Source organism: Acartia tonsa, chromosome 12 (assembly GCF_053477335.1).
Source record: "Acartia tonsa isolate MP-2025a chromosome 12, ASM5347733v1, whole genome shotgun sequence".
NCBI lineage: Eukaryota > Metazoa > Arthropoda > Copepoda > Calanoida > Acartiidae > Acartia > Acartia tonsa.
In genome coordinates, this window is record NC_137271.1 from 4,162,120 (window position 1) to 4,175,867 (window position 13,748).

The 13,748-nt window shown below is 29.5% G+C and overlaps 2 protein-coding genes across 6 annotated transcripts in view; both read left to right on the top strand.

Annotated features, from left to right (window-relative positions):
• LOC145334262 (guanine nucleotide-exchange factor SEC12) overlaps positions 1-5,143 on the top strand; it is a 38,503-nt gene extending 33,360 nt beyond the window's left edge. For 3 of the 5 annotated variants that reach the window (XR_013884781.1, XR_013884783.1, XR_013884784.1), the window contains 2 exons: positions 1,763-1,990; positions 4,488-5,143. Coding sequence is in view for 1 of the 5 variants with exons in the window: in XM_080179640.1 (XP_080035766.1) it covers positions 1,763-1,876 (114 nt within the window). In the remaining 4 variants the exon portion in view is untranslated. Of the gene's footprint in view, positions 1-1,762; positions 2,210-4,487 lie in introns of those variants that run through there. The other 2 variants (XR_013884782.1, XM_080179640.1) reach the window with 2 other exon arrangements.
• Positions 5,144-6,918: 1,775 nt separating this feature from the next.
• The window catches only part of LOC145334263 (arf-GAP with dual PH domain-containing protein 1-like), a 44,967-nt gene continuing 38,137 nt past the window's right edge, over positions 6,919-13,748 (top strand). The window contains exons 1-2 of the mRNA XM_080179641.1: positions 6,919-6,977; positions 7,455-7,511. Of these exons, the coding sequence (XP_080035767.1) occupies positions 7,463-7,511 (49 nt within the window). The 5' untranslated portion in view covers positions 6,919-6,977; positions 7,455-7,462. The remainder of the gene's footprint in view (positions 6,978-7,454; positions 7,512-13,748) is intronic.

The window sequence follows — 13,748 nt, forward strand, 5'->3', positions numbered from 1 at the left end:
TAGCAGCTGCTAATCAATATTATTTATTAAAAGAATTGTTTTTTCTTTATTTATGCCTGCAACTGTCTTGTAAACCTGTACTTTTAATGATGTTGGCGTCCTTGTTATTGTATAAACATTATAATCTTTTAAGGATCTTGGCAATAAACAGGATTGGGACAAATTCTTTTTTAACTTCCTTTTAAAAACTCTGAACAAAAGGTTTACTCAGAAAAATCTTGTTTTGATATATTGCAAACATCCTTAAAAGATTAAAATACTTTTTATTTTGTTTTGCCAGTTCAAACTTGTTTTTTTATTTCTTCAGAGAATTTAAATATTTTTTCCTATAATTTTTAGATATTTATTTTCAAAATATTAAAAACACATACGTATAATTTTTCAAAAATATATGAAAAGTAGTACACACCTATATATGGAGAATCAAAACAAATCTGAAAAACATAAAGATTAAATGTTCTAGGAATAGATTATTTGCTAAAAAGATATTTTTAGTATTTGAAACGTATTTGGACTAGTTGATATAGATTATATTTTTAATATTGATTTTTATAAATCTTATATTAGTAACTTTTCCTGAAAATAAGAATATTGTAACCTACCTAATATCTAAATATATTTTTTATTATAATAATATTATATGCTAATATATTACTAATGTATCTGTCTATTAAGGTGTATATACATCATGTACCAAGAATAAAGAAAATATCATATTTCTGTACCATGCTAATATATTACTAATGTATCTATCTATTAAGGTGTATATACATCATGTACCAAGAATAAAGAAAATATCATATTTCTGTGCCATGCTAATATATTACTAATGTATCTATCTATTAAGGTGTGTATTCATCATGTACCAAGACTAAAGATAATATTATATTTCTGTACCATGCTAATATATTATTAATGTATCTATCTATTAAGGTGTGTATCCATCATGTACCAGGAATAAAGACAATATTATATTTCTGTACCATGCTAATATATTACTAATATATATATCTATTAAGGTGTGTATCCATCATGTACCAAGACTAAAGATAATATTATATTTCTGTACCATGCTAATATATTACTAATGTATCTATCTATTAAGGTGTGTATCCATCATGTACCAAGAATAAAGACAATATTATATTTCTGTACCATGCTAATATATTAAGGTGTGTATTCATCATGTACCAAGACTAAAGATAATATTATATTTCTGTACCATGCTAATATATTACTAATGTATCTATCTATTAAGGTGTGTATCTATCATGTACCAAGAATAAAGAAAATATTATATTTCTGTACCATGCTAATATATTAAGGTGTGTATTCATCATGTACCAAGACTAAAGATAATATCATATTTCTGTACCATGCTAATATATTACTAATATATCTATCTATTAAGATGTGTATCTATCATGTACCAAGAATAAAGATAATATAATAATTCTGTGCCATGCTAATATATTACTAATGTATCTATCTATTAAGGTGTGTATTCATCATGTACCAAGACTAAAGATATTAGATAATATTATATTTCTGTACCATGCTAATATATTACTAATGTATCTATCTATTAAGGTGTGTATCCATCATGTACCAAGAATAAAGACAATATTATATTTCTGTACCATGCTAATATATTACTAATGTATCTATCTATTAAGGTGTGTATCTATCATGTACCAAGACTAAAGATAATATTATATTTCTGTACCATGCTAATATATTACTAATGTATCTATCTATTAAGGTGTGTATCCATCATGTACCAAGAATGAAGACTATATCATCCTTCTGGGCCATGCTTCTCATTACAGCTGTCCTTGTTTTCACCTTCACTCTCTGCAGTTTCCTGGGGTTATAAACGCCATCTGTTGAAGAATTTATGAACCTAAATTCATTTAGTTAAATTTAACCATCTTCTGTTGACATTAAAAAGTGAAATTAACGCCATCTATTGTTGAAATTATAAACTATAGTGACCATCTCTAAATTTGAACATATTTTTTTTAACATTAGTTGAAATTTTTTCCAATTTCCATTAGCCTATAATTACTTTATTTTACCAATGTTTTATTAAATAGTAGAAATGTCTCAAGACATTTTCTAGTATTGCTTTAATGAACTATATCTATTAAAGTATCTTTTCATACGCTCATAATGACTTTATCATATTTAAAGTTTTTCTAGGTATAACGCCGTCTATTGGTATTTTTATTAACTAAATGATCATTTCAGAAAACTCCAATATACATCATAGTTTTCTTCATGAAAAATTGAAAATAATAAAGCACTTTGCATTTTACTTTTCTTTGACTAGAATTAGAAATCTTATAAAAATAAAATAGTTATTAATCGCATTGTATTATATACAGCGGATATTAAAATGAAAAATTATAAGAAAATTTTAAAATTTTTATTTTGATATTTATAAAAAAATCTGTAATACGATGCTACACATGATTTTTCAGCATGGCTTAGAACAGGTTCTAAGCCATACGGAATTTCTTTCTTATTTATTTATATTTAAATCATTAGATATGTGAATATTTTACCTTATTTCTATAAATTTCTTATTAATTTCTTTTTTCCTATCCTAATGGAAAAATTAGGAATTTAGGTACTTTATTAACCAGAATATAATATTTAACCCATCCAGGCTAAAAAAGTATTCTTAATTATAATTTCCAAATATCATTAGTAGGATTTTTAGCTTGTTAATTTTTTCTTGGATAAAAAGTATTGTAGGTTTCTATTATGGGTACGGGAAATTGCTGGTTGAGACTGACATACCCCCCCCCCCTCCCTCCCTTACATTATTTTTAAATAAATTGAAATAAAGGGGTGGTTAGTTTTTTACTGCTATGTCTAACCCCTGTTGGGCTAACTTAATCTAACCTGAGCTAAAGTAATAAACAAAACCTCTCCCTCTTTATTTGTATTTTTTGTAAAAATAGGATTTGGGTTTGTCAGTGCTTGCCAGGCTAATTGTATGACAGCACCCTCCATCTCCCATATTATATTTAAAATTCTGTTTTAATGGAAAAATTTTGGGATGAGAAAGAATTGTAGATTAATCTAACTGTCCTTTACCTCTCTGTTTTTTCTTTTGATTTTTCTTATGAAATAATCATTTGTTTTTTTTTCTTCTATTTTTTATCTGATTGTTTGTCTAGGTATTGTCTTGTTTTTTTCCACTTGTTTGTCTTGCACATTTAAATTGATACAGGGATAGGCCAATGAAAAATAAACTGTTTATTACACAGGTACCCAAATTTTTATAACCATGTTATATTATCTTATTCGTTGAATCAAAAACTTTGGGTACTTTTATTGAATTTTGATTGGTTCAAAATGTCCAAACGTTTCAACCAATAATTTAGATTTATAATAGGGTTAATCTTGTTTATTCTCGTTGGGGTTGTATATAATTTTTTGTCTTATCTCTTAATATCTCTGGAATTCCTACACATAATTCATTGTCCAAACTGCCTAGCAACCATTTTATTTATTTACTTTCATTCGAAATTGGATTTGAAAATAAAACTACCAATTATATTCTATTTAAATGTAAACAACTTTTTGTGTTGTCTTTTTTAGTAGGTAGGTACTATTATATAATGTGTTTACTCTCCAATTTATTTATAAAGTCTTTAATTTATTATTTCGGGACAAATAAAATGGTCAGCCAGTCAGGGTTGAAGGGGACATTGGGCTGTTAACTACACTAGTCTCCAAAGATTTATAATAATCTAATCTTAATACTTGGCTTATCAACTTTGGAGACTTTTATTGAATTTTGATTGGTTAGTTCATTTAGTTAAGTGTCCAAACGTTTCAACCACTAATTGTAATTTATAAATGGGTAAACATTGTGTATCATCATTAGGGATTTAAATCAATTTATCGGTCATTTGTTCGATTCCTGGTATGTTTTACTTTGTTTTAAAAAGTTTTCATCAAATGTTTGTTAATTGTTAATAGATTTCTTTAATCTTTAATGCAAAATAAGTATTTTTTGGCAATATTAGTTAGCGCAGCAATAAAAAGCTTTTACAATCTTGATTGGGTTATACAAACCAGCAGTGTCCAAACTTTTCCACCAATGATATTAATCTAAACAAATAGCAATTTTATTTATTGCATTTGGGGATGTAATATATTGTCCATTGTCTTATCAGTTAAAAATCTTGAGTATTAAATCCCAATAAGGTTAATAGATTTGCACTTTCATTAGTACATTCGTACATGTCCTAATGATAGAGTAGATGCGCTACTATACACTTAGGTAAATTAGTTAAACCTCTAAAGTTACCACGTCCACCTTATCAGGAAGCAAGCAGCTTATAGTACATAATAATAAATGACGTCATACAACACAAATGACCAATGATAGGCTAGTATATATTGGTCAATTACAATGTATACTGGCCTTTCATTGGTCATTTGTATTGTACGACTTAATTTTTTATTAGGATCTATAAACTGCTCCCCTTATCAGCACCTAAAAATGTGATCATCTATCTTAAACTTGTTTGTTCTGCTCTTTTTGTGATATTTCAATAATAATATTTAACAATTATACTACATAAAATAGTTGAAAATATTGGAAGGATTTTTTTTCATGAAATTGATTTGTTTAGTTTTACTGGCAGTTTTCTTCAAAGTGCAAGCTGACCATTGTTCAAAAAGCACTTTTTTTTAGAATATGCAAACTAAGAATCTTTTCATAAGAAGTCTTTGATATGAATTTGGTTTTTACTCGGATAAATTTAGTTTTCATAGCACATGTAAATTAATGTTAATATGCACTGTTAAATATATGTAGTTATTTATCTCATCGTATTATAGACAGCTTTCCGCGGATATTAAAATGAAAAAAATTGGTATTAAAACCAGTGTTGTTATTTTAAAGTTCGTGGAAAATATACTGCGATAGGATGCTATACATGAGTTTTCAGTATGGCTGGGAACGGGACCCGGTTCTAATCCAAAGGATATTAATCGGTATAATGGAATATATTTTTAACAGTGTAGGTACACTAAATTATAAATTAATAATTAATGTGATGTGATGTTTTTAACTTATTGTAAATTAAACTTATTATATGTTTGAATATGTATTTTACAGGGAAGCTTGCGGATTTTTGCTTTTTTTTTTGTTGCATATTTTGGAAGATTTTCAAGTTATAGGCTTTTTTGGCTTTATGAATTTTTGCCATTGTCCTCTCCTTCCCTACTCAATGGTATTCTTATAAAAAAGGTTGAAAAGTAGGATGAACATTTTTTTTGAGTGCAAAAAAGGCCAAAATCAGTCAAGTTTCCTGTTTTTATTAGAACATAGACAAAAATTGTACATTATCTGAAATTTCTTCGCCATTATGTATTTCTCTGGTGACTTATACAATAATACAAATTATATTTTTTAGTAAAAAGCCAAAATGGTGCTTTTCCCCAAAGTGTTTAACGAGCTCAGAAAAATCCACTCATTTTTATTTTGTAAAATAAATTGAAAATAAAGGGGTGTGGGGAGTTTTTTCATTTATGCCTTTCATTAATCCCTACGGGGGGCTATAACCTTTTTGAGCATATGTCTGTTTTCAATATAACCTAACATTTTTAATAGGGATATATAATTGAAATGAAAACATCTTTTCCTCAATTCTTATACATAGCCATTTTATAAGCATCTATCTTATTTTTTAGCCTAACTTTGAAAATAAAAAACACACCAAGGTAGGCATATCGGGCTGGCGGTTTTGGGCCGCCCTTTATCGGTCCTTTTGGGCAGATTTGGGAACCCCCAGGTTTGGAGGGTGAAAAAAGAGGGGGGGGGCCTATTTTTTTGGGAGATATTAACTATTATATAAATTAGTAAGCTTTTTTTTGTATCTAGAGAAGGATTTCGCTAACCGCTGAACCGATATGGTTCTCCTTTCCAGTGGAGCTTTTATAGGTCCTGAGATGGATTTAGGCTATTTTATTTCTAATAATAAGTCTCGGTATGGTTTTAGGCTATTTTATATCCTTTTTATATGCTTTTTACGACAATTGTCCAAAAGGGTGCCCAAAACCCCTTTTGGGCGCCATAAACCCTTCCGGGCAATCGGGCGGCCCGTTATCGAAAAAAGCCCTGATTACACAACAGTCCCTTACTTCTTGGAATTCTGTCCATTTTGCGGGTTCTAAAAACATATTTTTAATTTGTATTATTGTATAAATTAAACACCTCTGTATGTATGAATCTTCACGAATGCATTTTTCAGGGAAGCGAACTTGTATTCTGTAACACATTAGTAGAAAGACAATGATTTCAAAATATATTTTGTAAGAGTTTTTATTAAGGAGGGAAGGGTACATAGGACATACTGTTCAGGTGAGGTTATTTTGTATATCGTAATTGGGAATGGGGGTCATCAATTTATCGTCTATTGTCTTATCCCTTAAGATACCTTATTATTAAATCATTGTCTGTTATGTATAAGAATACACTTCCCTTTCTGTATTACATAATATTTCAGCTTGACAACCGACCATATAAACAATACTATATACATTTTTTAAGTATGGGTATCAAAACATCCAAGATTAGTTATGTATCGCATCGTTTTATAGACAGCTCTCCGCGGATATTAAAATGCTAAATTATAAGATAAATTATAGTTTTGTTGGACCAGAGAGGCAGAAGGCCCTTGCTATCAAAACTGGTATTAATTTTATGATTTTTATTTTATTATTCGTAGAAAATTGTCTGTAATACGATGCCATACATGATTTTGTAGTATGGCTGAGAACCGGTTATAATACACTGGATAAAAATCAGTTTCGAACAGTTACAATACTTATCTTATAGTTTAATACCCATGCTTAAAAGAATGTGAAAAAAACCTGTGACTTTAAATAAATAATAATATTTCAGATTTTTAAAATGAAAATTGATATTAGATAATAGAAACTTTAAAAAAGTAAGTATAATTATTAGTTATAATATCTTTTCCAGTACCTATGGCTTCGAGACCGGTTAATAAACGCTGGATTAGGACTGGTTCTGATCCATGCTGTAAAATCATGGATCGTATCGTATTATAGACAATTTCCACGAATGATAATATAAAAATTATAAAATTAATACGAGTTGGCTAGGGCTTTAGAGTTTAGGGCCAGCAAGCCTTATAATACCTACTATTCTACATTACATGCTGGTCTGTCCGTGACAGATAGCATGTTAGAATGGTCCTATCGATTTCAAAATATGCAGAATTAATCCTAAAACAGTAAGGTACAATTTAGAAAGCGTTCAAACTCTCTAATATTAACCAAAATGTCCGTTTGTCTATTTTAACTTTTAAAATGGGGAATTCTAGGGCTATTAGGCACTATTTAAAAAATTAATCATCTCTAAAATACCGTTACAATAACTAATGAATACTTTATTTGTTTAGAAAACAAAATGGCGGACAATAACGGAAGAATATTAATGGACTTACTAAAACTGACAGGTACACCAATTTTGTTTAGAAGGTAGATAAATAGACATACAGACTCCAGAGTGACTAAAATTAAATCGGCGCTAAGGCTTATAATTGTGTTCTTTAACAGGTATGTAGGTAATATCAGGTAGGGTAAGGAGGGACATTGGGCTGTTTATTACACTAGTCCCCAAATTTTATAATAATATTTTCTTATTCGTTAGGTTAACAACTTTGGGGGCTATAATTGAATTTGGATTGGTTGGTTCATTAATTTGAGTGAGCAAACATTTTACCTACCTAACTACTAATTGAAATCTATAGAAGGGTTAATTTTGTGTATCATCATTGGTGATGTACATCATTTTTCGGCCATTGTCTTATCCCTTTAGATCCCTTAAAAGACTAAAACTAATAAAAGGCGCACATACTTATGATTGGGTTCTTTAACAGGTAGATAATTTATGCAAGAATCAGGGATCTAAATGGATAAGACTATGGCCAGTAAATTGATTTACATTCCCAATAATGATACACAAAATTACCCATTCTGTAGATACAATTAGTAGTTGAAATGTTTGGACACTCATCCTAAAGAATTAAGTCCTGAAAGTTGTTAAGCATGCGAATAAGGAAACGTTATTATAAAACTTTCGAAAAACTCATAAAATATCCGAATGTCCCCTGCCTCCCTGTGAAGGATGGGAGTCTACTTTAAAGAGAGTATGCATAAAATGTCTTCATTTCTTAACATAGTGGATCATTACAGACTGACAGACGGACATTAGTAAGTAAAATAGCTGATAATAACACAATGACATCATTGATATAATGTACTTTTTCTAATTGCTTCATTAATTGCTACCTACTTATAAATAATCTAAAATTTTCCAGTTTGAAAATAATAGATCTAACTATAGAAATTTATTCAATGAAGCTATTATTTAAATAAACAATAGATTGTAATCTTTAAAAGCTTCAATGAGGTGAGGAATGATAGGTATACAAAAAGTTACCTATTATTCATAAAGATTTTTTTTAATAGCGAAGCTACTTCTTAACTTTTGAGAATAATAGTTGTAAAGGTTTGCGATATCCTTCGATACACAGACAGACAGATATACAAAAGTCTGTTACTTTATTATAAGGATACTTATGAAATGTATTGTTTGAGACACATTGCACACTGGTCTGGAGGGGTCAACAATTCAATTTTTCCTACCCATCAATTTAGACAAAAGTTGACCTGCCAGTCTTCCAAGACATCCTGGGCCACCTTTATTTTAAATATCAACCCATGTTGATAATATGTTTTTTGAAATAATTTGGGGCCAAAGTTGAAGTACCCTGAAATCTAATAAGGTATTGTTGACATTGATAAATTGGCTATACTTGCTTAAATTTAATAAAATTAAATATCTGTATGTTGGAAATTATCCAAATAAAATAAGTCCTATATAAGTTCAAAAATTATTTATAACACAAAAAATGTTAGGTACAAAATGCAAAAATGTGGTTTTTTTTTATCAGTTTTTCAAATAGGTTAAGTTTAGAAAAATATTCCTAATGAGGGGAACATGATATTAGCGGTTATTTATTAAAGAGAATTTGTTTGCATTTTAATTTGTTATATGTAACATAAAAATCCAGAATCCGAAATAATCCCAAACGCACGTTAGATAAAAAAAATAAAATATATGTCGTAAAATATCAATATTTTAATACAACCTTCTTACCAACCCTTCTTGGGAACATGGAACTAGCACTTATTTATTAAAGGGAATTTTGTCTTCTTTAATCTGGCTATCTCTACAAAAAAAATTTAGGTTTCAAAATAATCCCAAATGAATATTATCTTAAAAACTAATAGATCAATTGAATTTCATCGACGTTGTAATTTAAAATTATTCCGACACGGAGAGCAGGGAAGGATCTATTTTTGCGGAGTAATATCTGATAAACAAAATGAAAACATATGAAATTGCTAAAAAGTATAAAAATCTCTTATATTTTATATAGATTATTGAAAATAAATTTTTAAATGTCAATTTAATTGTTTTATATTCATATAATTGATATTATTCTTTCAGCCTACTCTTTATGTGTCTTCGTATGCACACTTATAAAAAACACAAACCTAAGATTTTTTTATTCAATTTTAACCAGACAAATGCCATCTAGCTAAAAAAGATTCAAAATTGAAAAAAATTTCCTAACAGGAAAACGCCAAGTATTATTCAAACTTAAAGGATTTAATCTTTTACTTTGAAATTTATATGTCTAAACATAGTAAATATGAAGTTCTTAATCACGAATTTTTAAATCATTAGATTTTAAGCAAGTTAATTATAGAAATAAAGAATAATTTCGACCAAAAAAATAGCCACAAAAAGGCTTACTGCATTATAAAACTGGCTTAATTGTATAATTGCATTCATTTTGTTTAATTACCTTAAAAAATGAGTGTTTATATGCTGCCTTGGTTATAATCAAACCTAAAAGTGCTCTTTAGTCAGTGATAGAGAGAAAAAAAAATATACCTTGTTTTATAGTTTTTGATCTCTTTTTTTATATACTTTCATCTGATTTGTATATCAAAATTAAAAAGTAATAATTTCTTTAGATATTTTATACTTTGCTAAAACGCCTTGGTTACTTTTTGCACTATATTTGCTCTAAAAAGGATTCTTTATCTGACTTACACATTTAAAATGATAGATCTTATATCAATTAATTAAAATCATAATTTCTGTTTATATGCATTTTTTTATAATGAAATGTAATAATTGCCTTTTTTCATATATAAGGCGAAAAACTGACACTAAAGATATTTTTTTTTTCTTATGCATGCTCTTACCTTATAAATGCAAAACTTTTATAAAAAGATTTATTTAAAAATATGTCATTAAAGGCATGAAATTAATTTTGCAAATTAGCATTGCAAAATTTTGTAGGTAAATAACTTTTAAAAATGATTTCTGCGGATTTTCTAATTTACATGGGTGTTTTCTACACATTTTCCCCTTTCCAAAAATACCTTCCTCGTAAAGATTGAATTCAAGAAAGTATATACTTTCAGAAAATGAAATGTGTATGTCTGTCTGCTACGCTACGCCTACCAAGCTAGTACGTAGACTGAGGTTATACAATACATAGTAATAACCGAGAATACATACACGAATTCAAAACATAAACAATTAACAAACGCATTCATTGGCGCGCTAAAAATATGCCATCATTTTATTTATTAGCTTTTAATGCAGGAATAACAATGGATTAAAATAATTTTTAAATGGATTAAATCAAGACAATATAGATCAAATAATCAAGATATTAAAAAATTAAAATTGCGCAAATATTTAAATTTTACTTTACATGAAATTTAGCCAATACAATTGTCTTTAAAAATGTATTTCATAGTCGTCTTGATTGTACAGCCCCTCCCCCCCCCCCCCCCCCTAAATGTCCAATAAAACCTCGGTAACGGCGAAAATCAGACTTTAAAGGTCATTTTAAAGGTCTTTGACCTTCGAGGTCATGTATTTTTTTTCTCATAAATGGACTCCTTGACCCTTAAAACCCCCAATTTGCCGTATTGGGCATCAAAATCGGCCAAAAGACGGCTGAAAACGAATTGTTGACCCAAAACTGCGTTTTCAGACCAGTGTGCATTGTAGGGAAAATTAGATTTAATTCACAATTTAAAAGCAACTACAAATGTTCGCTTCTATAAGTTATTGTTTATTGTTTTTAATAAAATAGGATAATAATCCTATTTACCGTTATTTAACAGTTCAAATTAATTAAGCATAAAGAAGATTACGTAAATTACAATGGAATGTTTGTATTTTAGTTTTTGTTTAGCATTAAGATTTTTATGTTTATATATTGAAGCAGAATTTAACAAGGATGACAACATCCATAAGTAGCGAAGGAATCGATCGAGCACCCCAAATAACAGACAAATGGACAAAACAATGTATAGAAGATTAGATGGGCATATGTCAGAGGAATCTTCACTAGAAATTTCAGCTGTCTATCTTGAATAGGAGCCGAGAAAATCACGTTTCCCTCATAGCGTTACGAACGGTCTGACAGACAAAGTTAATTATAGAGTAGCTTCGCTACTAAAAAAATAAAAAATGGTTTGATTCCTAATATATAATGACTAATATGTTCCAGGGAGGGAGTGGACAATGGGCTGTTCATTTCACTAGGGCAGGCACAAAAGTAATGATATTCGTTTGACTAACAACATAGGGGTCTTCGATATTGAATTTTGATTGGTTGCTTCATTAAGTTGAGTATCCTATCGTTTTAACTTCTTATTGTAATCTAATGAAGGGATAATTTTGTGTATAATCATTGTGGGATGTACATTGATTTATCTTATCCCTTTAGATCCTAGATTATGTTCTAAAACACCATATGATACATGATTTTCCATAATGGCTCAAAACCGGTTCTAATCCAGCGGATATTAATCGAATTCAAAGCAATACTGGAATAGTTATTTTTCGCATCGTATTATAAACAGTCTTCCGCGGATATAGAATGTACAATTATAAGATTAAAACCAGTTTTTTATAGACATAGTTTTTTCATATGGATGAGAACCGGTTCTTATCCACCGGATTCGAATAAATACGAGAATAGTTATTTCTCGTATCGTATTATAAACGGCTTTCCGCGGATATAGAATGTACAATTATAAGATTAAAACTAGTTTTTTTAGCCCCGTGGTGCCGAAGGCACCGGCTAAAAAAACTAAGTAGTTTTAATCTTTTGATTGTACATTTCTATATTCGTAGAAAACTGGATATAATACGATGCTAGACATAGTTTTTTCGTATTCATGAGAACCGGTTCCTATCCACCGGATTCAAATGAATACGAGAAAATATTTTCTATTTAATTATCTGATTTGAATGTTAACCAATATTCCAATTAACAAATGTCACGTGGTTTGTGTTGTGTGACAGTTTGGAGGAAAAAATAAATCATTATTTTCCTTTGAAATTATTATTTTTTTTATGTTCACAGCAAACCTACCTACCTATTTAATCAAACATATTGATGTTTTAATATTTGCTATTAGCAACTACGCCCTTAGATCTCTCCAAGAGCCCATGAGATGAGAGGGGGGGCGGGAGTCGGCCCCCTCCCCTCACTTTCAAATGAAAGTTTTTGTATCCTTGTATGATGGGAAGTCCAGTAAGTCATACAAAAAAATTTTTGGTATTTTATTTTGTGGCGATTTTTCTTGAGGGTGGTGGGTCGCACCCTCCCCCCAAATATTCATTTACCTCTCCTGGACATATGCCAAGGTACACTGTTTAGGAGAACCATATCGGTTCAGCGGTTAGCAAGATCCTTCAGATCAAACAGACACACACAAAGATCCTGTTACTTTTATTAGAAGATTTAAATACACCACTGTACTACAGCCTTTTATTCTAGTTTTATCAGGAATCTTAAGGGATTAGACAATGGACGTCAAATTGATTATGATAAACAAAATTAGCCCTTTTGCTTTTTAGATTAAAATTGTTGGTTGAAAAGTAACATATAGACACTGCTAATTTGAAGCAACCAATCAATATTTAATTAGAATGCCAAAAGTATTTAAGCCATCGAATGAGAGATCATGGATTACAATCGTATTTCCCAGCTTTTATATTCTGCTTTTCACTAGAATATGTTTTGAAATTTGGTAGGTAGGATATATTTTTCTCCAATTAATCTATTTTGCTCTAGGTTTAATTGTTACATATGTACAATGTACATTACCCCGTCCCGGATTTGAAAAATGTTGTTAAAATTTTTGCCCCCAGCCAAAATATGGTTGATTTATGCATAGAAATGACCCATGCAAAATATTTTTTCTGTAATGCAAAAATTGCGACGGTACAAGCACTGCAAAGTTTTTGAAATCTGCAAAAAACCCTGTTTTTATGGCTTTTTTGGGGCTTTTGTACCATCCCAATTTTAAAGATTTTTACAAAATTTCAATTCAAGTGTGTTGATATATACCTGAAATTTACCAAAAAAAATGGGGGCAGTCTCAATTATAACATATGAAGGTGTAGCAAGTAATATTCCAAATACAAAATTGTCAAATTGCATACATATATAATAGGATTGGGCCGAATACTTTTTTTGACAGATACTGGATATCTGGCTGATTTACAATGCTGGATATCCGGCAAATATATGTTATTTGGCAGGATATTCGGTTATTTGGCCGGATATCCGGTTATTTAGCTG